This window comes from Bidens hawaiensis, unplaced genomic scaffold (assembly GCF_021521415.1).
Source record: "Bidens hawaiensis isolate Kalapana, Puna unplaced genomic scaffold, B.hawaiensis_p1.1 tig00024057_1, whole genome shotgun sequence".
Classification (NCBI taxonomy): domain Eukaryota; kingdom Viridiplantae; phylum Streptophyta; class Magnoliopsida; order Asterales; family Asteraceae; genus Bidens; species Bidens hawaiensis.
The window spans coordinates 270,670-298,320 of record NW_027493795.1 but is presented as its reverse complement, the minus strand read 5'-3'; the positions used below and the strand labels follow the sequence as shown (position 1 = coordinate 298,320).

Below are 27,651 nucleotides of genomic sequence, written 5' to 3'. Positions count from 1 at the left end.
AAAAAAAACTTTTAAAATAGACTATATCTATGACGGACCGTGCCCAGGAGTGATGCAAGTGATGCGATGGTGGTTATGGTAGCAGCGAGTGTTGCAACAATAATTGTAGTAGAGAGAAATATTCACTCGAGTAGTCGAGTCATGAGTATTTATAGATTTATAGATAAAATAAAAAAAGTTGACTCATTATGTATAAACAAAATAAAACTCTTAATAATATCTAAGGTTAAAAAATTAAACTCTGGGTTTTTCAAAACACTAATTATTACGTGAAAATTCTATTAGAATATTCAATATTTTCAATATGTTGTTTCTCTTCACTTTCTTTAGCTTTTTTGATTTATCGGGTAGCTAGGTATGCCAGCTAAGAGAATCGCTTCTCGTCTTGCTTGCAAGAGTTTATAAGCAGTAGATTTTGACCACATATGAGATAGAACTCTTTCAATTCATGAGAGAAAGTGCTTTAGTCGCGATTTTCCAATTAAACAATAACAAATAAATTAATATACTTAAAGGTTTTAAGCACACACTTCTTTTATTCTGTTTAAACCCACTAAAAGTCTAAAACCAAATTGAGAAATGCCCAATTAAACACTTAAGAGATTAGCCCGCTAAATAAGGCCTACATTAAACCCATAATTGAGAATAAGGGCAATTGAAATGAAAATACTCATTCATTAAACATACTATTAGACTATTAGCCCGTTTATAAAAAAAAAACATTTACTCAGCATTAGAAATTCCGTTTTTTGGATATAAAAAAAACATTTATATCCAAGGCCCAATTTTTTTAGTACTTGTCTAGGCCCTTAAAATCTCGAAGACGGGCTTGTCTATTACAAAGGATTATAAGTATGTTAAACGATGAAAGTTAGGGGCAGTGTCTATTAAACGATGGAAGTGATTACAAAACTCTTCTGTTAAGATTTTTAACTACTCTAACATTGTAGGGTATAATTATGAACACATAAAACTAAGTAATAATTGGCACCAAATAAGAAACTTCTTTAAAATATGAATATTTGAAACATAAAATACAGGAGGTAAGTGTAAACTAACCAAGCTACAAGTTTGGTTGGAATAGTTGGGTTCTGGACAAGGTAGGAATTTAGTGTGGCGTGTCGAGTTGGATAGAGTACCCGTAATGACTTCTTTGGTTAGAAGAAATATTAGTGTAATCTCGCTGAGTTGGCCGACTTGTGTTGAAACGGAAGAGACGGGAAAACGTCTTTTTGTGGCTTGAGGTTTGGCGCAAACGATTTGGCAGGTAATATCATTGTGGTGTAGTATTCCAACTTTTTTTGCTTTTAGCTTTCGTGGCCTAATATATTTTTTTAGGGCGCGTTCGTTTCACAGAATGGAATGGAATTGGAATTGGAATTTGAATAGGATTTGAAATTTGAAAGAATTGAATTTGGAATATGAGCATTCCAAAAGAAATTGGAATTGAGGGGAATTGAAATCCAAATACATTCTTAATGTGTTCGTTTGACAAATGAATAAGGAATCATGGAGATTTTTTTTTTGTTTTTTAACAATGATAAATTGATAATGGTGAAAACATTTTAGTTTTTTTAGATTTTTTGTTTTTTATTTATATTTTTTTTATCTTTAAGTTAAAAATAGATCAAAGTTAGTGCCGTGGAATGATTGATGGTGGCCAGCAACTTCCTGGCCCAGTTTGTAAATTATTTTTAAGTTATTGATAAAACTATTTTGTTGGTCTTTCTGAAAAGAAAATCATAATATCCCCTACTTGGTTACTATACTCTTTATTATTTAAATAAATATAACAGCACTTCAAGCCCAGCCCAACTTTCATTTTTAATCTGATTGGGCTGACAAACAAGCCTATATTTTGATTACTCTTATTTTAATACAAGGAAATTGACATAAATCTAGAATGAGGTTACATTGTTATAATATATCATTAACGTTGTATATCAAACAAATTTTTGTATAATATCTAAGATTACGGAATCAAACTCTGTTTTTTTCAAAATACCTAACATGTGAAACTCTTATTCGATTAATTGCGCAACAATTTCATTCTTTTCAATTTGTTGTTCCTCTTCACTTTCTTTTGTAGCCAATTCTTCTAGTTCCTTTGCTTTTGCCTCCGCCTTTGCTTTCGCCTCTTCATTTTCCTTTCTCTTCACATCAAAAAAATCAATGAGTCCACCAAGAGCAATGTCAGGATCACTGAAGAGGTAGGTCCCAGCAGAGCCCAGTTGGTCCCGCAAGACTCACCTTGAACAGGGACGTCTGCGCAAAGGCCATCTGCTTCCGCAGGACCCACCATGCTCAGATAACCTTACGCGCAGTACGCAAGCTGTACACGCAGGGAAAGCCTCCCAATGGTGAAGTACCCCGCCTGTTCCCGCAGTTGCGGATACAAGCCATCAGGGAAGGCTACCCGCAGACAGCAGGGCTACACGCACAAGACAATAGATACTTCAGTAGTCACATGAAGGAATGAGCAAGACGGGAACAATCCCGCCAAAATGAGCCAGTCCGTATGATTCTGAAAGATCTGTACTATACCTACCAAGGTATGGATAGGACAGACAATCTGACCAGAACAGCCCATGAGCCAATCACAGGGTGACAGCTCACCGACAACAGTACGAGGAGGAGCACCCTCTAGTACTGTTTGTCACTATTAGCCGCTGCCTACTCACCAACCCTTACTGCAGGGCATGCGCAGCCTACAGTTGGTGAAATAGTGTTACTGTGGGCCGTAACCTATTCACCAACCAGCATGGCCTGCGTATAATCCACAGTAGGTAGGATGTGCATAATCTACAGTTGGAGGAATAGTGCAGCCGACATAGTTACTGTTGGCCGTAACCTATCCACCAACCAGTATGGCTTGTGCATAGTCCACTGTTGGTAGAACAGGAATACTATTCAGCCGGCTATACCTTCTAACCTACTTTCGGCTATAAATACTCCAACATCTTGGAATGGTAAGATCATCTGCTACCCAGTTATCTAGCAATCTCTTAATATACACTTATATTCAGAGCAACCTAGTCTGATTCTCACGCCGGAGGGTGGTCACAAGGAGGAACCCCCCCCCCCCCTTCTCAGTGACGAGCTTACGGTGTTTGTTTTGCAGGTCTCCTGAAGAACAGCCTTCTCAGTTAGACCTCATCCGTGGGAAACATTACTTAACCCCCAGATTATCTATAATCTGTCCAGATTATCTATAATCTGTCCAGGGTTCATTTTAGTGTTTCTTCATTAAAATGAGCGTAAAATGGGAGTGAAAAACTTGGAAGCCCACGTGGATTCCATGCTGGTGGCCAACCAAATAAATGGGACGTACACGGCTGTGAACGACATAATGGCCCTGTACCTCGCCCAGGCAAAAACCCTTATGCGTGATTTTAATGATTGTAAAGTCATACACGTTAAGCGCAGCGAAAACAAATCTGCGGATGCGTTAAGCAAGCTTGCATCACTGGCCTTCATCCACTTGGGAAAGGACATCCGCATTGAACTCCTCGAAGCACCATCAGTCCCGCACAAGGAAATTTGTGTCATCCAAACCGGTACAGAAACGTGGATGACACCAATAATAAATTACCTTGCAGCAGGAACACTACCAGAATCAAAAACACAGGCAAGAAAACTACGCTGTAAAGCACTAAATTATCAACTCATCAATGACAAGCTTTACAGACGTAACTTTCTTGGCCCACTTTTAAGATGCGTGGACAACCAAGATGCTGACTACCTCTTAAGGGAAGTACACGAGGGCATCTGTGGAGTTCACGCAGGTCCTCGCGCTGTTGTGGCTAAGCTGAACAATGCGGGATACTTTTGGCCGGGGATGCATATGGATGCACTGGCATACACTAGAAAATGCAGGTCTTGCCAGCTTTACGCACCCAACACGCATCGCCCGAAGAACGAACTTGTTCCAGTCACTTCTTCGTGGCCATTTCAGAAGTGGGCCATCGATGTGACAGGCCCATTTCCCACAGCAGCAGGAAATGTTCAGTTCCTAGTGGTAGCCATCGATTACTTCACCAAGTGGATAGAAGCAAAACCTTTAGCCCAAACCACCGCAAAACATATTAAAAAATTTATTTGGGAATTTATTATCTGTCGTTTTGGACTTCCACAGAATCTGGTGAGCGATAACGGCACCAACTTTGCTGACAAGAAGCTACAGCAGTGGCTGAAAGAACTTCAAATCACCCACACCTTTACCTCAGTGGCACACCCGCAAGGTAATGGTGAGGTGGAAAGAGCAAACAAGAGCATCGTCGATGGCATAAAGAAAAGACTCTTGAAACACAGATCCGGCTGGGTGGACGAGCTCCCGCACGTCCTTTGGGCAAACAGAACGCTGAAAAAGGCCAGTACGGGGGAAACCCCGTTCAGTCTCACTTATGGCACTGAAGCCATGATCCCAGTCGAAATTGGTTTACCCTCACCAAGGGTATTGATCCAGCCAGAGGACAATGATGCGGAAAGACGGTTAGACCTTATGCTAACCGAGGAACGCAGAGACTTAGCCACAGTGCGTGAAGAAAATTACAAACGACAAATGCAAAAGTACTACAACACGCGGGTAAAACTCTGCAACTTCAATGAAGGAGACTACATACTGCGTAACAACGAGGCTTCAAACCAAGAGCGCCCAGGAAAGCTGGCCCCAGTCTGGGAAGGGCCATACATTATCAAAGAAGTCCTGGGAAAAGGCGCATACCGGCTTGAAAGGCTCGATGGCACTCCTATCCCAAGAACATGGAATGGAGCTCAATTACGCAAATGTTATATGTAGATCAATTCCAAACTTGTAAAGAAAAGGCCTAGAGCCACTTCTAATGGAAATGATTCTCCTTACACAATGTATTGATAGCCTAACCTTTAACTTATGAACTTCCCATGTGCCGGTATTCACCGCACCAATGCGTGAAGAAGTAAGTAATTGCGTGTGGAAGGCGGCAAAACCCGCATAAACACAACGCTAAAAATGTTAAAAAGTTCTAAGGAAAACCTACACGCAGGTCAGATGTAAGTAAAGTTTAGCCATCCTTGTAAGTGCAAGTGACGGTCTTACCCGCACAATCACAAACAAGGAAGCAAAACTTCAACCTATCATCTACCACGTTCAAAGGTTAACTTATTCTGAACACTTAGAAAATTTCAAGGGAAAGATAAGGAAAACCTACACGCAGGTCAGATGTAAGTAAAGATTAGCCATCCTTGTAAGTGCAAGTGACGGTCTTACCCGCACAATCACAAACAAGGAAGCAAAACTTCAACCTATCATCTACCACGTTCAAAGGTTAACTTATTCTGAACACTTAGAAAATTTCAAGGAAAAGATAAGGAAAACTTCCACGCAGGATAAATGTAAGTTTAGCCATCCTACTAAGTGCAAGTGACGGTCCCACCCGCACAATCATGAAAGAGGAAGCAAAAATAAACTTATAATTTACCATGTCAAAAAGTTAAACTTATCTAAGTACTAAAGAAATTGCTAAGTGTAAACATGCGTAAAATAAACAAAGAAAAGGACATTCTTTATTTCATCAACTTGAATATTACAAACATTGCTGGGTATATACCCGCATACAAAAGAAGTACAAGAGCAAATATCTACGCTAGTGGCGGAAAGGGATCTTTTGGATCATGCTTCAGGACCACTCCCACTTGGACCCGCACCATCAGCAGAGGGTGACGGTTCAAGGAAAGCTCTAAGGACAGCAAGCCCATCATCAGCAGCAGCAATTTCATTTACCTTCTCCACCACCGGATGCGGGAAGGCAGCATACTGGTTCACTGCTTGGTCATAAATAGTTTCGGTATCCGCGTTATACAAAGGGAAGTTGGAAGGCGGGACGCCTTTCTCAGCAAACCCTAGACCAAGCAGGAAGCCGGTCCGTTCCCCATCCTCATGAGAAGCGTTGAGGGCTGCGCTCATAGCATCGTCGTAAGATGTCTCTGAAAAGACCCGATGCACAACCTACAAAAAATGTACAAGTATAAGAACTTCTATTCTACAAAGGAAAGCGTGACGACATAAAGCTAAAATACCTGAGGCAACGCTTCTCGAAGAAGCCATTCCTTGGCAACCAGAGCTTGGGTGCAGGCGCGTTCAGCTTCGTTCTTATTAAGGTTGGCGAGAAGCACATCCCTTGCAGCGGCCTCTTCAACGCCCTTAAGCTTCCGCTCGGTGTGCGCAAGCACACCCCTCTGGTCCAGGATCTCTTGAAGCTTCTTCGCATCCTCCATAGCCAAGGCATCATGAGCCTGTTGAAGAGCCTCTAACTTAGCTTTAAGTTCTTCATTCTCCAGGCGGAGAGGCTCAGCAACAGCTTCAGCCTTGGTGGCCCTCTCGGTCGCGTTCCTCGCAGTCTCCTTAGCTAGCCGAAGCTGTTCGTTAACAGCTTGGGCAGCCTTGGAGCGGGCCTCGAGTCGCGCTTGAACCTCAACCTCGAGGGCCTTGAAGGCCTTCTCCTTCTCCGCAGATACTGCGGTCAGTTTTTGGTTCTCCTCCCGGAGAGCACGCGCCTGAGATACTTCTTTAACGCGAGCTGCTTTCAACTTGTCGTTTTCACGACAAAGCAGCTCGACGCGTGGCTGCATCCGGGCCAGGAGAACCCGAAGCTCGTTGGTTAGCCTACCCTCCTGGTAGCTAACCATGGCTTCCCCCAACGCACCATGGGGAGCAGCGTGGCGAGCCCAGTCCACGCACTCCACAGGTGTGCGAAGGGTTGTTCCTCGGCGTATGTTCCATCTTGGAACATACACTTCATTGGAATCCGACACTGCAAAAGAAACAAAGCAGTTAGGAAAAGATGATAAAAATTACATAAAAGGACAAAAGAGCCCTACGCACCTGTAGGGTCGATCACAGGCCGATAGCCACCGAACCCATCACCTGAACCTAAAGGAAATCCATCCAAAAGGTCAGGCAGATGGGAAGGTAACAAATATCGGCGAGATGCCCCGCGCGTACCTGAAGGTCCAGCCGTCGAGGCCGATGGCGGAGGTGGCATAGTTTCCGCCGCAGTCGATGGCGGAGGCATGGTGTCCGCCGTGGACGCCGCCGAAGAGTCAGCAGCAACAGTAACCGCCGGCTCGGTGAACGATGCTGTAAAAATTGCACTCACCGCCGGCGGTGACGTCATCTCGCCTGGAACAGTTGGCTCAAAGGATTGAGCAACTGGACCAGCGGAAGCAGGCGAAGGTGCCTGGGTCGACGCCTCAGGTAGGCTGACCGAGCCTACCGTCATTGGCGGAGAAGTACTCCCCTGCGCTCCACCCTGGAATGCGTCAACATCCACGCCTGCACAAGAAGATAAGTGTTAACAAATTTATAAAGTGATAAATCTACAAGAAGAATGTTTGTACTTACGGGTTTTCTTGAGCCTGAACGTACGGAGGGGCGGGGACAAGCCCGATGGGGCCGGTCTCTTGATGCCGGTCACCGTCGTCGTCGGTTCTCCGGAGGGTAACAGTCGTAGCCTCCGGAGCAGTGGTCTTCTCACCACCGGGGTTCCCCGCCACCTCTTCATTATCTGACTCGGTGTCAGATAGAAGCACCGGATCAGCTGTGGAGGCCACCTTCTCCTTCCCTTTCCCGCCGGCAGCCTTCCTCTTCCGCACTAGCGGAGGACCATCTGCGGATTCCTCAGAAGAAGAAAGGACGTAAGGAATTCCAGCAGCAGGTACAGCAGTGAGGGGTTGAGGATAGAATATCGCCTTACCTGGCCGCCGGTGGCTCAGGATCTCTTGGCCCGGCGGATAGACCTCCACAAAACGATCCGCCATTTGTTCCAGGATGGGCAACTCGTTCTCGTCTAGAGCACGAGTACCCATCCGCGCGGGACCGTCAGCTTCCCGCGGGTACAGGAGCGACTCCAAGTTGTTCCCCTCTGAAAGAAAATAAACAGTTAGAAGATAAACTCGTATAAGCAAAGAGAAACGGAGCATACCGTAAGGGATAGAGTTCGAACCGTATTCGAGGACGATTGGAACCTTTTGCGCGTCAGCCTCCTTCCACACTCGGCTCATCCCCAACATCACCATCCCGGACTCCGGAAACCAGAAAACCGGAGATTGGACCAGGGATATCTTTGCAAACCATTCCGCCTCCTGGTAGTTTGTAGCGTGGTGGCTCGGAATGGCTTGGCCATTTTTAAACTTCATGGCAATGGGGACGGCGCGAGCAGAAATGTAGAAGAACTCCCGCTTCCACGATCGGAGACTGCTCTCTGTCGCGCAAATCTTCAAACCCTTGATTAGGGTTGTCAGGGTGTACTAGCCCTGGATGCACCTCCAAGTATAGAAGGTCATCAGGCGGTCCACGTAGGGCTCAACACCCAATATCCGGCACACCCACTCGAAGTGGCGAATCTTCGCGATCGCCATTGGGTGCAGCTCGGTCAGATGAACACCGTGCCTTTCGAGGACACGGTAAACAAACTTTGTCAATGGGAACCTAAGGTTCCCATAAACAAAGAATGCAGCATATACCCCGATCTTGCCACTGGGGGCATCGTACACGGTCTGATGGGGTTCAGGAAACTCAGGCTCGAGAGGATCGAGCATGAACTTCCTAACAACATACCGGTACTGATCGCCGGGCAGAGCACACTGGCACTCACCAGCAGTACTCTTGTCATCGGCCGAAGACTCAAGATCACGAGAAGACATTGTGCAGAAAAAAGAAAGCGATTTCGGGAAAATGCTAGCCTGAAAAGGGGAGTATTTGCCGGAAATCGCTAAAGAAGAAGAAGAGAAGGGTGAAAGTGTGGATTGCAAACAGCCCTCTCCCCCTTTATATACTAATCGCAATTAATGCGATGAATTTAATGCGGAGGAGAGAGAAATCGAAGGTGCAATGAAACTATGACACGTGGCATAAAGCAGGCTGGCAACAGCTGTTGACAGGACGTGTGCCAGCAATTTCGCGGCCACGCGCCCGAAAAATCGCGCCCACGCGCCTGAAAAAGAGACTGGAATGACCATATAATGTCACGTCACCATAACTTCCTGCACGACCTGACACAGTCAGAAGAAACCGTCGCACGACGTTTCAGACGTTTGGACTGTTCCTATCTTTCTACCAACTCTTCGAATTTTGAAATTCAAAATTCAAAAAAGATTCAAAAGTAAGCGGGAAAACACCCCTTACCTTGGCAAACAAGTAACCATAAGCCGGGTGCGGGTACAGTGTTAAGGCAAAACCCTTCACATACCTAGCACCCGCAGGGAATTGAAGCCAAGAATACCTTGGCAACCAAGTAACTATAAGACAGGTGCGGGTACAGTGTTAAGGCAAAACCTTTCACATACCTAGCACCCGCAGAGAATTGAAACCAAGAAGGATCTTCTAGGCAATGCTTGCGGATAGAGGAATAACATCCCCGCATAACGGGAACGTCGAGAATTATATTGTTTGAAACTCCGTAATGGAATTGGTGGTCTTAGCATAATTGATCACTATGTTGAAAACCACCAGAACCTCATGGAGACTATATACAAGTAAGCCTCAACGCTCCTGCCTTGCGAGAAGGTTACATACCTACCCGCATCATACCCAAAGATCAAGCAAAAAAATCGGGAATTTTTGCAAGTGACACTAGGAAACCCGCGGGAAGAATCCCCACGGAGAACCTTAAAACTAAAAAGCCTTTTCAAAACCCCTTGCTCAAAGTCCAAAAGTTCACCTCACTTTATTAAACATTCATGAGAAGAACATTGGACTGGGGGGACTTGAAGAGGTAGGTCCCAGCAGAGCCCAGTTGGTCCCGCAAGACTCACCTTGAACAGGGACGTCTGCGCAAAGGCCATCTGCTTCCGCAGGACCCACCATGCTCAGATAACCTTACGCGCAGTACGCAAGCTATACACGCAGGGAAAGCCTCCCAATGGTGAAGTACCCCGCCTGTTCCCGCAGTTGCGGATACAAGCCATCAGGGAAGGCTACCCGCAGACAGCAGGGCTACACGCACAAGACAATAGATACTTCAGTAGTCACATGAAGGAATGAGCAAGACGGGAACAATCCCGCCAAAATGAGCCAGTCCGTATGATTCTGAAAGATCTGTACTATACCTACCAAGGTATGGATAGGACAGACAATCTGACCAGAACAGCCCATGAGCCAATCACAGGGTGACAGCTCACCGACAACAGTACGAGGAGGAGCACCCTCTAGTACTGTTTGTCACTATTAGCCGCTGCCTACTCACCAACCCTTACTGCAGGGCATGCGCAGCCTACAGTTGGTGAAATAGTGTTACTGTGGGCCGTAACCTATTCACCAACCAGCATGGCCTGCGTATAATCCACAGTAGGTAGGATGTGCATAATCTACAGTTGGAGGAATAGTGCAGCCGACATAGTTACTGTTGGCCGTAACCTATCCACCAACCAGTATGGCTTGTGCATAGTCCACTGTTGGTAGAACAGGAATACTATTCAGCCGGCTATACCTTCTAACCTACTTTCGGCTATAAATACTCCAACATCTTGGAATGGTAAGATCATCTGCTACCCAGTTATCTAGCAATCTCTTAATATACACTTATATTCAGAGCAACCTAGTCTGATTCTCACGCCGGAGGGTGGTCACAAGGAGGAACCCCCCCCCCCTTCTCAGTGACGAGCTTACGGTGTTTGTTTTGCAGGTCTCCTGAAGAACAGCCTTCTCAGTTAGACCTCATCCGTGGGAAACATTACTTAACCCCCAGATTATCTATAATCTGTCCAGATTATCTATAATCTGTCCAGGGTTCATTTTAGTGTTTCTTCAATCACCGTCCTTAAGTAGTTGCTCTGCTACTTCAGCGGGGGTTATCTCGACCTTTCTAATTAAATCCTCAATTTCTTCAAACTTTTTATGCCCAGTGATACCAAGATAGTTAGATGCCAACAACCTGAACCCACATGGGGTGCAGTATGACATGTTGATGTGAACATCCATACGACCGGGGCGAAGAAGTGCAGGGTCTAGTTTGTCTTTTCGGTTTGTGGTAAATATGATAATTCTTTCATCGCCACAACTTGACCATAAACCATCGATAAAGTTCAGAAATCCCAATAACGTCACCTGATTAAGAAAAAAACCCCATATTCATAATCAATACACTTAGGGTTGTTCAAAACCTAGTCGAACCGGACGAGGGCTTGCTTGTTGTTTGGCTCGTGTACAAATCGAATCGAACTGAGTCAAAATCAAGCTAGCATTTTCCGAGCATTTTTTGAGTGGTATCGAGCGAGTTTTTAAGAATTACTTTTTTTTTCTCTTTAGATTTTTTTTATAAGAAACAAGTTGAATATACTGTTGATGAAAATAAAGTAGTGGTTTTTATATAAAATTAGTAGTAGCTTGTATAAAATTGAAGCTTGAAGTTGAATATAATGTCTATAAAACAATTAATAATTACAAAAATTATTTATGTAATTATATATGCACAAATATATAATTTTGTTATATAATTATCTTGAATATTGAAATATTGAATAATAAATATAACTATTTTTTACTTATTAATTATTTAAAGTACTTGAAGATATTCAATAATTAAAAAATAATTATATTTAATATTCAATATTACAATATTCAATACAATAATATATACAAATTATATATATATATATGCGTATATAATATATATATATATAATAAATTAAAAGTATTCGAACCGAATTAAACCAAGCGAATTTCTTCTCGTTGCTTGGCTCATTTAGAAATCCAACTGGAACCGAGCGGAACAATTCGTTTACAATCGAGTGAAAAATGAGCCAGTATTTTCCAAACAATTTTCGAGTGAGCAAGTTCGAGCGATGAGGGTTTGAACAACCATAAATACACTACCTTTCATTATTTTTATCTATTTTGACTGAATTTATTTAAATAATAAATTTTGATTATTAATAGCAAAAAACAAGTGAGGAAAATTAAACCTTCTTGTAATAAAGATACCAAAATTAATTTTTAAACGCACATTGTTAATTAACAACAAATAGTAATGAAGGTTCATAAATGTTCGATCATTTTTTTAAAAGACCAACAAACATATAATTATTTAGGTATTTTATACGGGGCAACCCAATAGCAAAAGGTTATCGCTGACTTGCTTAACCTAGCCGGACGGAGCCCTTAAGTGTTTCCAAATTATCTGCAGTTTCACGGAAAACCCACCCACCCGAATACATGTTGGATCATACATTAAATAATTATTATAATATGAAATAAGTTTGAAATTACTGACCTTGTTTTCTTCGTGAAACCCTCGCCGGTGACTTGCTCTAGCCATAGCCATAACTTTAGCCGCTTGTGCATCGGCTCGATCATGCAACTCAGCGGAGCAATCAATGTCCTCAACCACCAGTATTGACCGGTTTGCCGTCGCCACCAGCAATCGCCTCAACTCCGAGTTTGACCTAATGTCAGTCAACTCCAAGTCATAAATATCAAAATTCAAATAATTGGCCATGGCCGCAATCAAACTCGACTTCCCAGTCCCGGGTGGACCATACAACAAGTACCCTCTCTTCCACGCCTTCCCGACTTTCCTATAATACTCTCTCCTCTCCACAAACCGGTCCAAATCCTTAATTACCATCTCCTTAACATCCGTATCCATTGCCAACGTGGCAAATGTCGCTGGATGGTCTAAATTGACCGACGTCCATACCGTCGGATGGCTCGAATACGCCATCCTTGAATCAACCGTGAATAACTTCACGGTTTTTTCTTCTAGTTTCCTAGTTTTTGCATCGTTGATAATAAAAGGTATATACTCGTGAAGAGGTAGGTCCCAGCAGAGCCCAGTTGGACCCGCAAGACTCACCTCAAACAGAGACGTCTGCGCAGTCGGACCCGCAAGACTCACCTCAAAGAGGGACGTCTGCGCTGTTGGACCCGCAAGACTCACCTTAAAGAGGGACGTCTGCGCAAAGACCAACTGGATCCGCATGACCCACCATGCTCAGAGACGCGACGTCCTTACGCGCAGTACGCAAGCTGCTCCCGCAGGAAACGCCTCCCAATGGTCGACGTACTCCGCCTGTTCCCGCAGCTACGGATACTAGCCATCAGGGAAGGCTACCCGCACAGCAAGGCTACACGCACAAGGCACTAACTCTCAAATAATTCAGTAATGTCACCTGAAGAAGGAATGAGCAAGCCGGGAACACTCCCGCCCAAAGCCGTGTATCATCCTCATTCGGTTTAGGTTGGATCAAAGCCATGTATAAGGCCATGAATAATGGTAAGCGCTTCTCAAGGGACATTTTTCGTCACATCAACGTCACCCTTTTAAGTAAAAAAACATGTGTAATGGATAATTCATTTGCAATCATTACATTTCAAGAAGATTCGGCCCAAAGGGAGGACGTCGGACCAAGTTCATTATCTCAAGAGGCCCACAATTGTTAAAATACATTTTGTAAAATTTATATATAACTTTGTTTTAAGTCTGCAAAATGACTTCTCGGTGCAATTGAAAGAGTGGTAGTTTATAGAATCAAAGATCATTGGCCAATTTCCATTTACGGTGTAGTTATTTTTATAGAAAAAAAACTCTTCTTTGTGTTTTAGAGGAGTTATTTTAGTAACTTTATTATTATTATTATTATTATTATTATTATTATTATTTTAGATCGTATCGGGCTTGAAAATGCAACCTAATTAGTAAAATTGTCATATTATTATCGCATAATTAAAAACGTGATTTCATAGGCTTTTTTTATACTTGTCCCGAGCCCCGAATTTTAAGAGATTTTCGAAGACGGCCCTGACTTCAAGACAATGAGCTTTATTGTAAAAACATTCATGCCTTTTTTAGGCCCTGTTATGGCCTCACATGATTAAAAACGTGACTTCATAGGCCCTTTTTTATACTTATCCCGAGGCCTGATTTTTAAGGGGTTTTCGAAGATGACTCTAACTTCAAGACACATATGAGCTTTACTATAAAAACGTTCGTGTCTTTTTTACGCCCTATAATACCCGGAGATGATGTATGAGCTTTATGCATACATGTACCTTTATAATCTCCATTACACATGACCAGTTAGGGAGTTAAGGCTTTATAAAATGTTTTTGTTGGTTCCGAATTGGAATTTCATCCACAAGGACAGACTAAATTATTTTAATATTTGTACCACTAGATTAAATGCATATTGAAAGTATATAAGGGTTCAAACTTTTGACTTGACTCATCTGATGTTGTACGTGTATAATGGGGGAGGGAGATAAGAGTCATAATAACAACTTGTATAATGGGGGAGTTCTGGCTTTTATTTAGAATGAAACAAGTTGAAGAAACCGTGCGTTAGGACGGCTAGAATTTGATTCACAAGTGAATCATAACACCTACGTCTGCTACCTTGTCGAAAAACTCGATAGAATCCAAACCCTCTCTCTATAGATGTTTTAAACTGGTTCGTTGTGGCAGGGACACAACGGTAACCTGGTTCATTACGATACCATCAAAATAGAAGTTTTGTGAATAAAGTTGAAATGCTAAAAGACTTGTGTCAAAAGTTTAAATGCATGAAATCTAAATGACTAAAGTTTGTAGAAGATGTAACTTTTGTGGGTGGCAAAAGTTGAAAATTTAAAAGTTTTCAACATTGTTTTTAAAAGTTTTGGTGACCAAAATGAAAAGTTTTAAACTTTCAGAAAGTTTTTAAATTTGTTTTTAAAAGTTTTGGTGGCCAAGTGGAAAGATTTTACCTTTTAATATATAACTAGTATTTTGAACCCACATGTTGTGGAAGGATCGTTAAACCCACCTGAAACAAATATGTAAATACATTAAACCACACACTCGTGTTAGTACGTGCTAACTCATAAAACCTTGACCGAGACGTAAACATTATCGTAATTGTATCTGTAATTCAGGTAAACCAAATGGAATTTATTAACCAATTTTTTTTTCTTTATTTATATAAAAATGTGCATTTTAAAGGAAACCATCATGTCTTCAAGAGTGATGGTAATTTCATCCCAGGGGAAGACAAGTGAGTTGGTTTTGTGATCATTTCTCAGCAAACCAAAATAACTAGGCTCTCCTTTTTTGAATCCTTAAAAGAGAATGTAAAATGGCATCATAATTCCAAATGTTTTCTACATAGGACTAGCTTTTTAAACCAACTAATAATTATAAACTTCAATAACTATAATAATTACATAAGTTTGTTACAGTTACACGCTTTGCTATGGTTGTAGCATTTGCAATAAATAAATTAACAACGAAAATAAATAATAACAAAATATTAAGAAAAAAAAAACTTGTGCCAAAAGTATGTCTTTCTAAATTAAACATTTCACAACAAAGAATTTGAAAATCTCACTACCAAAATTTCTCCTCAACTTCATCTACATTATAAATTAACACACTTTGTCCATTAACAAACACTTGTTCCTTTAAAGACAACAATCCCAATATGCAACACATATCTCCCCATTGAGCATTTGAATGATCACCAGCGGCAAATGCAAACACACAATCCTTAATCTTAATCCAAGACCATCCAGGCTCCTTAATCACACCTTTTATCCTCATCAATCTCCTCACTTCTGTAGTCTCCCTCCACTTACCTTTAACCGAATACAAATTCGCCAACGTTATATGCGTCGATGCGCAGTTCGGGTCCATTTCAAGAATCCTTTTCGCAGCACGCGCCCCTAAGTCAACGTCCCCGTGTAACCTACACGCCCTCAAAAGAGTTGACCATACCACATCGTCACCATTATATGGCATGTCGATTATCATGTTTTCAGCTTCGCGTAACCGTCCCGCTCTGCAAAGAAGATCAATCATGCAACCATAATGTTCTTTAGACACTCTAAGTTTGTAGTTTGTGATTTGGTTGAAGTAATGAAAGCCCCGGTCAACTAGACCCGCGTGGCTACATGCAGTTAGCACACCAATGAATGTGACCGCGTCGGGTCGTAGACCAACTTCAATGAGCCGCTCGAACAGGTCTATTGCTTCTTGACTAGACCCATGCTCAGCATATCCATTAATCATCGCGGTCCATGACACGATATCGTTATGCTTTGCTTCGTTAAATATGTTTAAAGACTCGTTTACGCACCCGCATTTTGAATACATGTTAATCAGACTGCTTCTTACCATAGCCGTATGATCCAAACCGACACGAATGCAGTGAGTATGAACTTGCTTACCTTGTTCAAGAATCGCCATATTTCCACATACACTTAACACACTCGAGTACGCAAACTCGTTCGGTTTCGGCCCGTCTTTTCTCATTAACGAAAGGTATTTAAAAGCTTCTTCTCCATAACCTCCTTGCGCATACCCACCGATTAACGTGCTCCACGAAACAATATCTTTTTCGGTCATTTCATCAAAAGCAATCGAAGATAAACGTAACATCCCGCATTTTGAATACATCGTCATTATCGAGTTCCCAACCGACATACAACTCATAAGCCCGTTAGCCAACACATGACCATGTAACTGTTGACCCAAATCAAAATTTCCGATATTTGCACAACTAGAAATAACGGCTGCAAGAGTGTACTCATTGGGGACAACTTCTGATTCACGCATACGCAAGAACGCTTCAACCGCTTGATGATCTTGACCCGTTTGAACATATGATGTGATTATCGTAGTCCACGAAACTACGTCTTTCGTTTTGATTTTTTCAAATAAATACAACGCATAATCTGCTTTCCCGCACTTGCTATACATTGTTGTAAGAGTATTCACAACAAATGAAGTTGCTTCAAACCCTTTTTTTAATGTCTGCGCGTGTATTTCTTTACCCGTGCGGATCAAACACGCGTCAGCACACGCTTTTAACGCAATAGCTAAGGTATACGAATCATATGTCATATTGTTTCTACATAAGTTAGCAAAATATGAAATCCCCTCCATGTTAAAACCAGCACGAACCAACCCGGTTATTACTGCAGTCCAAGAAACCACATTCCTTATCGGCATCTCGTTAAACACTCGACAGCCTTCGTTAACTTTCCCGGTTTTCATATACATGTCCAAAAGAGCACTTCCCACAAAAACTGAACTCACAAAATCAGTTTTCACACAATACCCATGAAGCGATTCGCCTCGTTTAGAACCGTATATTATTATACCACATGCTTTGAGTGCTAGACTAAGTATAAACGGGTCCATTCGTTGCGAGGGACTAGCCCACATGGCGGAAAACAACGATAACGCTTCGGATGGATCTGAGGACTTAACGTAGCCGGAAATGATGGTGGTCCATTTGACTTCATCTCTGTGAGGCAATTCATCGAACAGTTGGCGTGCATGACTCAAGTTACCTGATTTCACAAGGTTTTTAAGCTCAGTGTTGATTTGGAACATGTTGAACTGGGTGGCATTGTGGGGTTGTTGAATTGATGGGTGTTTGATTGTTTGAGTATAAGGCATGTATGAGGTTGTGTATGGTCTAATGATACGGATTCGGGTGGATTTATACATGGCTAGTCAACTTATTTTGCATACATGATTAAATACTGAAAGAATAACACTAGCTTTCAGTTATTCGATGCCGTGTTACCTAAACTTAAACTCAGATATATGACACATTAGTTGGATTCAAACCCGCGTCATCAAATAGAAGGTAAAACTCTTTATCACCCTACCCGCGACATCCAGCTTTATATTAGTTTTTTAAAAAACTAATGTTGAAAGGAAGGGTTAAAAGTTAAAATTAGGTTTAAATAGCAAAAATATTATGGTTAATTAAAACCAGGATCTAAAATCAAAATGATGGTTGTGACTTGTGAGTGAGATGGATTTATTTTTCAGTATCAAGCCAAAATGTTGAATATTTTGGAATGTACGAGACGCCAATGACACTTTGTTTCGTCTTGCCAATTGCCATAGGCTATTGACACATGTGATTGCGTATTACAATCGTCATGAACTTTTTATATTTCAACTTCATAAGGCTATCTATCGTGGAGAATGGTCTAAAGATTGGGAAAGGAGAATTGGTCGGCCCTACTGGAATGGCTTGGAAGGGATGCCGCACTCTTTCACTTTATTGAAATGGTGTTTGACGCCTAATATCTTGCGTGGCCAAGGAGTAACACCAACAAAAACTCCACATTACTCGGTATAGAGTTAATCAAAATGAACATGATACTACACTTCAAAACAATATTGTTGTTGTCTTGACGATGTTGATAGCCTTGAATAGACGCAAGAGTATAAAAAGATGCAATAGTTTCTAGACGCCTCCAAAGACCAGCTTCTATCATTTTTTTGTGCTACAATTCCAACCCACTCATGGATAGGGTTGTTCATGAGTCGAGTCAGGGTTGGTTCGAGCTCGAAATCAAACGAGGCAGCTCAGCTAGGTTGGAGCTCGGTTACGACGGACAAGAAATGTCATTCAAAAGTGGTTTACTGTCAGGTCTGGTTAGATCTCGTGCCAATGACTTTATTAATTACATCAAGTTGGTCTCAGTTTTACTTCTCTATGCATTTGATCTATACTTTTGTGTTAATAGTTTGTGTTCTTCAGTCAAACAATATTAGGCAATTTTTCAATTGTTAATTTGCATAAAATATGACAAACCGACGGCTAGATTTGTTTAATTATAACTCAATATATATGGTCTTGTATTTTAGCGAATAAATGAATAGCTTGCAAATAAAGTATACAATGATTAGCTTAATTATGCAATCCAAATTTATATTATATCACCAATTCTTGTAATGAAATTGAGATGGCTGTTTTAGTGAAGCATGAGATAGTAATAGTTTTTTCTAAGCCACAGACCCACAAGTAACTATCATCTTTTTTTTTATACGTGGCTTGTCGGTTTGTGAATTGCCATTAAGATGTGGAAGATGAGGGTCCGGTTTTACATACTTTTTTATAAAGTTTTAAGTATAAGTGTAAAACAGTCATTTTATATTATTTAACAGACTTTTTAATGAAGAATGTCGCATATTGATATGAGTAACCACTAACCAGTTTCTATACTATCCTGCACTACTCCCGCTTATGATATGACTAACTAGTTTCGTTCTATCATAGACTCATTACAGATTATCACAACTGCCGATCAACCGTATGCTAAAAGTGCAAGTATTTTCATCGCACGACTTTCCTTAACTGTTGACTTGTTGAGGCTTTCCGGATGAGATACATGAGTAGTCAGTCAACCTAAGTGTTACAACACAATTGTATATATACGATCTTCAAAACATTTGGCACGTAACATTCTACACCACCAAAAGACGTACGTCCTCGTGCATTATCCACGACAACACCCTAAAATATTGGCTCCACTTTGCCTTATTGGCAAAAGGGACGCTCTGTGCACTGATACCAATATGCATGTACCATTTTCCGTCCAAAATAATTTTGTCTCAAACCATCCTTGGACATGTTCCTTACTCTAAAGTACTTAATAGTCATTGTATTGTTCATCTAGGTTACAAACATATGACTAAGCATACTTTTATATATAAAGCTTCAATTTAGTTATATTTATGTTGAAAGTAAGAGTTGTTTATTTTAACTTTAATTGCATAGGTTTATTCTATAATAACGTTAACTTGTGTGTGACCAATTCAACGGTATGAATGGGTCCAAACGATTCTTTACACTTGAATATATATATATAGTTAAAGATGAAGTAATACTAAACCAAAATTAAATAGTATTTGAATTTAGAGCATTTTTCAAATACGTAATTTTTTATTATTTTATTTTTTTAGAACGGCAAATACGTAATTTAGTTAGAACACGTAAACATAGAATTGAAATCATTTTATTGCCTGCAAAGAAGAAGATTAGTATGATTCATAGAGTGACGAAAACATAATTATTTTAATTTAAGTCAAAATAATAAAATTGGTTTATTAAATTATACCGATAATTTAAGAACTAAAATGTATAAAAACAAAAATAGTAAACTATTTCATTGATCTTTTTGGTGTGAATGTGAATGCAAAATACTAAGAAAACTACAAAATATAAAAAACGATTAAAATTGAAAATAAATAAATAACTAAAATTTGAAAATTCAAGTAACCAACCACCACCAATCGAATTCGGGGTTAACAAGTCGACGTCATAAATTAAAATTCGCAATAAAGACGATTCAAGAATACTAAAACAAACCGATCATATTATATATAAGGTTTTCAGTTTAATGAGTCGGGAAAAACACAATCAACAAAACATAACAATCACATATTTAATTTAAACTAATAAATAGACCGATCAAGAGACAGATATGGTCCACAAACCTACACGATGAGATATGTGCAAAGTTGCATAAAGATGTGGACTCAAATAAAAATCATTAAATAATTATGACCAAATAAACAACTTTTATCCTCTCATGCGCCATGAAATAAGCAATCATACCTCAAACGTCATATTATAATATAATATCGGAAAAATTATTTCCTTTTTGTTTTTGCATAAATATTATATACGCATATATGATATTAAGAAACTTAAGCCTACAATCCCCACTTCTGGCTTAGTTGTAGCAGGGAAAACTCAAATTTGATTTCTGATTGTGTTATTTTTGGTGGATTATGGTAATGTTAGATTTTTGAGTTTATGGGTTATGGTAATATCAGATTTTTGAGTTAAGTCTTGCTAGGTTGTCAGTTCGAATCCCGAACTCACCAGGGAGGGTGAGGTTTTAGTCTATTGTGTATTACGCCAGAGAGTTTTGCTCTGGTGGTGGCACGACGACTATCAAGTAGTAGCCGACTGTATGATTTCTCGAAAAAACGCTCAAGCCAAACTTTAAACCCAGCGTAAGCCCAACTAAAACAAGATAGTTTGGACATATTGAAACAACGAGACTCTCCAAACAAGAGAAAGAAACGTAAGCCTACACACACCTACAATCTCGTTTAATTTGGGTGAGAGTTAGGAAGCCACATATACAACAATTATGATCTGAAAACAAAAAATAATCGAATTCATAATTCTGAATATCTGAATTATTTGAAGTATAAATATCCAAAAATTTCGATATCTGTATTTTTATAGAAATTTTAGAAAATTTCTAATATCCGAATTATGTGAAATACTTTTTTTCAGAATTCGGATATATGTAGAATAACCTACTCTGAAATTTAAAACATAAACTATGATAACAATTTCATGTGTTCAAAATTCAATCTCATAACAAGTTAGAAATCTACAAGTTAAATTAAACACGGAATCAAAGTGTTACTAATTTTGAACAACTTTATTCATTCATTCAATCAATCAAAATCAAATTCAATAAATAACAGGCTTATTAGCACCAGCATCCCAGACACCTCCTTCTTTGAGGTACTGGACGTACCTCGAGAACTCGGGTTTCGCAGTCGCCTTCTTCTTCCGACTCTTGCGCTCGAATAAGCTGAAGAAGGGATGCACTTTGCTCACCTTCTTAACTTGTTTCGCCACCGGGTCCACTTCCAGTACAAATTTCAAGGGGTGATCACCGAAGAAGTTGGCGGGAAGAGTAGTTGATCTGATCATTTTAGGTTCGTGTGATTCTGATACTTGCTCGTATTGGCGGTTGTTTCGCCTTGTGCTGATTGATCTCAACATGTTTGATTGATTGATTGATTGTAGAGAGAGAGAAAATAAGTGTGTAATTGTTGAAATAATTGTTGAAAGGCGGTGAATGTTATGGGATTTAAAGGCATTTTTATAGGGGGTGGAAAAATGAAAATGTTGTTTTTTTAATGCATTTGGGATTTGTTGGGATATTGTTGGTTTGTTATTATGGTCTTTGGAAAGTGTGGTTGAATTGATCTTTTCTTAAACTAAGATAAGAGTTTTTAATTATAAACATATGAGTTACGAGGGAGAAAAATATATGGTTTAATTTAGGGTCATAATTAGTGCTATTTAAGGCCAGGGTGAGGATAAATCATGTAAGATTTGTCATTTTTGAACGAATCAGACCCGTTTAGATGCAATGTGAATAGACTAGTATAGTTGATTTTTTAGTTTTTGAGGGATCAAGTTCCTAGCTTATTGGGATCAACGTTAGAATAGGAAAACAGGGTTTTTTTGGGTTGGTTCATGGGTCTAGGTATCGAGCCAAGGATATCAATAGGGTCGATTCATGGGTCTAGTTTTTACCATTAATTGAGTTTGGGTTTGGCGAGTAAGACTTGTTTGATCACTCTACTAATGTTCACCGGCAAAGATTCTCGTACATTAGTGCATTTTTTTATGCAAACTGGGTCTCTTGTCTAGATGAATGTCTATCCATGAAGGGATTTGATATCTATATGGGTTATAATTTTGTAACCTGGAAAAAATGAAAACAAAAAACATTATCCTGGTCATCAACAGAGTCAGAATACAAAGTCATGACTGATACTGTTGTTAAACTCAAGGGATAAAGCTAGTTGAATTTTAAGGTTGGTATGACACGCCAACTAATTGAAAAGGGGCAAATGTATTAACTCAATCTACTCCAATTTTGTTGTCTACTTAGAAAACTGAGTACTTTAAGTCGAGTTGGGAAGGCTTGGTAATATTGGATAAGAGAAAAATGTTCTTTTGTATTAAAGTTTGGAAGAGCTAAGCAAATATGGATGAGATCGACATCGGATGTTAGTAAATTGTTTATTTTAGGTGAAGAGTATAATAATTATTTTGTAATAAAAATGAATGTAACATGTCATTTTTAGGTCTGTACATATCTGATAAGTTATAATAAAGACTATATATGTAATTTCTAAAGAAAACATAAATGATCAAACTTACACTATTAGCAATTTAACATAGCACATAGACCAATCATGTTTTTTAAAAAGTTAAAATGACACGAATCCCATATCTTATAATGTTTAAGAGATTTTGTCTTTGTTACTGGGCCACCAACCTTAATTTTGTCCTTAAAGTTTCTTAAATAAAGTCATTTAAAATGGAATGCATACATTCGGTTTGTGTATATATTTAACCGAAAATTTTAACTAAGAAGTACGTGACAAAAAAAAAGAGGTTGCAGGTTGGATCGGTGGATTTTCTCACTTATGGAGGGTTTCTTTATGAAGATGGAATGGAGATGATAAGGTGAGTTAGGAGTCCGTCAATAATCCAAATGATTGTTAAAAAACAAAATAATAATAATAATAATAATAATAATAATAATAATAATAATAATAATAATAATTAGCGTATGTAGTAAATATATATTAACTGCACACAAACTTTATTTTATCAAATGTATAAAAACTAAAAGTCATTCATCGGAAGACAAGCAATCCCTCCCAACTTCAAAATTAAAGTCAACTCCTTAGCATTTGAAATTACTTTGAATATATAATTTACATTTCTTTAATCTAACAAAAACATCATAATTAAATTGATTAGAAAACTTTGGGCCACCTATTTGGACTGTTACATACTCAACGTTTAAAGAATTCAAGGGATCCAGACCTAAATAATATGATGAAAGGAAAAGGTCATACTTAACTCTAATTAGTTATTAGTTGGTTGTTTCTTGTCAATTGAAATGTTGATCGTTAATTATATAGTTTATTCGTGGTTAAAAAGTTAAATGCTTTGGGGTTTTTTAATAAAAAAAACATATTATTTACAAATTGGACATCTTTAGTGTATCATTAGTGTCCTGCCACAGCCACACTCATGCTAACAAGGTATGACATAAATCCTAATGATATCTTCTTTTTTTGTCAAATAAATATTTGCTTTCTCAAAGAGGGACTCTTTGTTTGTGAGCTACTAACACAAAGTGGACCTAAAAAGAAAAAAAGAAAAAAAAAAAAGAATTTGTACACTTTTTATATAATGTTGTGGGAAATATACCCCACATCTAATGGGAGTAGCATGTAATAGTCAAATGATGCAAGCTATTGGCGCTATATGCAAGACAAAGGGGGCCTAACTAGGACCATGATGAAAAAAAAGGTTGAAGGCAAAATGTTAAATGTGTAGCTAACTAGCTATTATATATATATATTTAAAATACAACTTCATGTTTTCTCACAAAGACAACCGTAGCTAAATGTATTTATTTAAAAGCCTTTAGTACAACAATTTAAGCATCATTATCTTGAAGGTTCCACAATTGTTTGTTTTCCAGCCCGCTGCAACACATGTCCTTACTGTTTCCCCCATTTTCTTCCTGGTAAACCATTTACTTTTTGACACAGGAACTTCGGTTTTCACGTGATTGAGGTTATCGCCTGTCTTCCTCTTCCTTGCTCATTCATCTCTCTCGCATCAAAAACGAAACTGAATGGCCACATCGATGGCGATGTGCCGGCGGCGGTGTTTGCTATATGTCGGTTCATCAAACATCCGATTGTCTTTCGGTGTATAATCTGTAGGAACCGAATTCGTGAATTGATTAAATAAACAGAAAATTAACAAACAGTTTTATTACTCATACAATACAATACAAGAATCTGAAATACAATACAGAATCAAAGAAATAAACCAAATACAATACGAAAAAAAATATAAACGGTTTGGCTGAGGATCGTGTTGAACACGGGGCCCTTAAAACAATATTTCGAGTCTCCCAAGAGAACTCGTTGTTTCCCAGGGTACAACAGCCGGAGCAGTAGTACTGCCGGAGTAACCGTAAACCTGAAAAAGGTTCGAATAAAAGAAACCAGAAATGTAGAAGAAGAAGAAGTTGGAAAAACCTTGCAACAATGTTTGTGTTGTGTGTAAGGTTTGGTGTGTGTTGCAACTTAGTTTACTTCTCTATTTATAGAGGAAAAACAAGGCACAAGTTTTTCATCCCACCAATGTGGGATACACCACTATAGTATTTTCTTTCAAATACACACAATCACACATCGATATCTCATTCATCAATGTCTATTAGTGTGCATTTGTTGTGTCATAACAACCTACTAATGCACACGTAACAAATTTTCCAACAATCCCCCACATGAATGGAAATCGATTCTTCGAAGTAAGTTTCAGCAGTTGAGTATTGCCGGATAGGTAGGTGTTACCCTTTGAACCTTCTGTTGTGAAGCATACTTAGCCTCCTAGCGGTTTGTAGTCGCGATGACTTTGAACAGACCCCCATTTGTGTAGACGAAAATATGCCTTCACACAATACTCTCCCTGGTTTGGTCAACCCCTCATTCTTGTGTCCGTTATGGTCATGGATCACGGTCCTGGTTCTGCGAGAGCTCTAGGAAATTGCGCCTCCCCACAATTCCATTCGAAGCGACCACACTTCTCTCTAACATAGGTGATTCCCATGAATCATTAAAAGCATCATGGTTATTTCACTTAACCTTAATATGCTTAACCTCTCCCAAATGTCACTGGTTTTAGGGTACTCCCCTAGGAGAAAGGACTAGGAAGTTCAAGACTCCCTTTAGTTTTGGGGTACTCCCCCACAGTGACTGCCTCTGGTCATATGATTAAGTTTGCCTATTGAACTTAGCTCTTGGGATCTCCAGTCTACTAAGTTAGGTTTCCCTCATACTTCCTTTATCGCGGGCTTTAGTCCCATTCCTCTCGACAACTTATAAAATTTATCCGTGCTTAAGCCTTTTGTTAACGGGTCTGCAATGTTATCTTCTGACCTCACATGGTCAATCGTGATATCACCCGTTGACAGTAGTTGTCGTATCGTGTTATGTCTACGTCTCATATGCCTTGATTTGCCATTATACATTGAACGTTGAGATCTACCAATTGCAGACTAACTGTCACAGTGTATGCAAATTGCCGACAACGGCTTTGGCCATTGTGGAATGTCTTCCACAAATTGACGTAACCATTCTGCCTCTTCCCCAGATTTGTCTAAGGCAATGAATTCAGACTCCATTGTGGATCTAGCAATTACAGTTTGTTTGGATGATTTCCAAGATATTGCTGCCCCACCAAGTAGGAACACGTACCCACTTGTTGATTTGGAATCTTTCATATCCGAAATCCAGTTCGCATCAGTATACCCTTTGATCACAGCTGGATGGTTGGTATAATGCAAACCATAGTCTCTTGTGTATCTTATGTACCTAAGCACCCTTATAATAGCTTTCCAATGTTGAACACTTGGATTGCTAGTATATCTACTTAGCCTACTCACCGCGTATGCTAAATAGGGTCTCGTACATGTCATGAGATACATTAGACTTCCAATGATTCTTGAATACTCTAATTGAGCAACCGGCTCAGCTCTATTTTTACATAGATGTAGAGTAGTGTCAACTGGAGAACGAGCCACTCACTTGTCTTCCTTGTTGAATTTTTCAAGAATCTTGTCGACATAGTGTGCTTGACTCAAAGTAAGACCTTCTTTGGTTTTAATGATTTTTATTCCAAGAATAGTATCAACTAAACCCATGTCTTTCATGTCAAATCGTGCCTTTAACATGTCTTTTGTAGATTGAACCATTTTATCATTACTCCCTATGATAAGCATGTCATCCACATAAAGGCATAAAATAACATAACCTCCATTTGTGTTTTTAACATAAACACATTTATCACACTCATTAATTTTGAAACCATTGCTAATCATGACTTGGTCAAACTTTTGGTGCCATTGTTTTGGAGCTTGCTTCAAGCCATACAAAGACTTGATGAGTTTGCATACTTTGCCCTTTTGACCAGGGGCGGAGAAACCCTCAGGTTGCTCCATGTATATCTCTTCTTCCAAATCACCATTTAGAAAAGCCGTTTTTACATCCATTTGGTGCACTTCCAAACTTCGTAAAGACGCGATTGTAAGCACCAACCTTATAGAGGTTATACGTGTTACAGGTGAGTAAGTATCAAAATAGTCTAGACCTTCCTTTTGTCTAAAACCTTTGATCACTAGCCTCGCCTTGTATTTATCAATACTTCCATCGGCTTTCATCTTCTTTTTGAATATCCAACGATATCCAAGTGGTTTGCAACCAACTGGAAGATCTACCAATTCCCAAGTATGATTTTGTAAGATCGAATCAATTTCATTCTTGCTTGCTTCTTTCCATTGAGGTCCTTCAGGTGAGGTCACCGCTTCATGGTAGGTATTAGGTTCACCTTCAACCATAAAGCTTACGAAGTCAGGACCAACGGATTTTGCAACCTTTTGTCTTTTGCTTCGTCTTAAATCACCATCCTCAGTCTCGGGCCATTCATGTGTTCCTTCATGAACCAAGTCGTCATTTTGTGTTGACGAGCTTGCACCTACATCATTCGCTCATGATGATGAGGCCTCATGTGTGTGTCCTAACTTAGGAAACATGTGCTTAAAATACGAGACAGTATTGGGGCTCGCCTCCATGAAAGTGTTTACGTGTACATTTGGATTTTTGTATTCATGTACCAAAAACCGATGTGCACTACTATTGTAAGCATATCCAATGAAAATGCAATCAACAGTTTTGGGACCAATCCTAAGAGCTTTAGGAGGTGGTACGGTGACTTTAGCTAGGCACCCCCACACTTTCATGTATTTGTACGAAGGTTCTCTTCCCTTCCATAACTTATAAGGAGTCTCGTCCCTATTCTTGAGAGGTATCTTATTTAAAAGATAATTTGCCGTTAAAATGGCATCCCCCCACATGTCATGGCTCACCACAGAACTAACCAACATGGCATTCATCATCTCTTTCAATGTACGGTTCTTTCGTTCCGCCATGCCATTTGATTGTGGAGAATAAGGAGGGGTTAATTCATGTATTATGC

The 27,651-nt window shown here is 39.6% G+C and overlaps 2 protein-coding genes and 1 pseudogene across 2 annotated transcripts; all 3 read right to left on the bottom strand.

The window, feature by feature from the left end:
* Nucleotides 1–2,021: 2,021 nt before the first annotated feature.
* Nucleotides 2,022–14,041, bottom strand: LOC143568706 (protein HYPER-SENSITIVITY-RELATED 4-like). Its single transcript, XM_077054791.1, has 4 exons — nucleotides 14,027–14,041; nucleotides 12,249–12,845; nucleotides 10,794–11,083; nucleotides 2,022–2,205 (listed from the first exon to the last, which is right to left on the bottom strand). Exons 1-4 carry the CDS (start codon nucleotides 14,039–14,041, stop codon nucleotides 2,022–2,024), a joined length of 1,086 nt encoding a protein of 361 aa, XP_076910906.1.
* Nucleotides 14,042–15,338: 1,297 nt separating this feature from the next.
* Nucleotides 15,339–17,514, bottom strand: LOC143568686 (putative pentatricopeptide repeat-containing protein At3g47840 pseudogene; annotated as a pseudogene).
* Nucleotides 17,515–21,252: 3,738 nt separating this feature from the next.
* On the bottom strand, nucleotides 21,253–21,570 carry LOC143568705 (uncharacterized). The gene has a single exon (XM_077054790.1). It carries the CDS (start codon nucleotides 21,568–21,570, stop codon nucleotides 21,253–21,255), a length of 318 nt encoding a protein of 105 aa, XP_076910905.1.
* Between the last annotated feature and the right edge of the window lie 6,081 nt (nucleotides 21,571–27,651).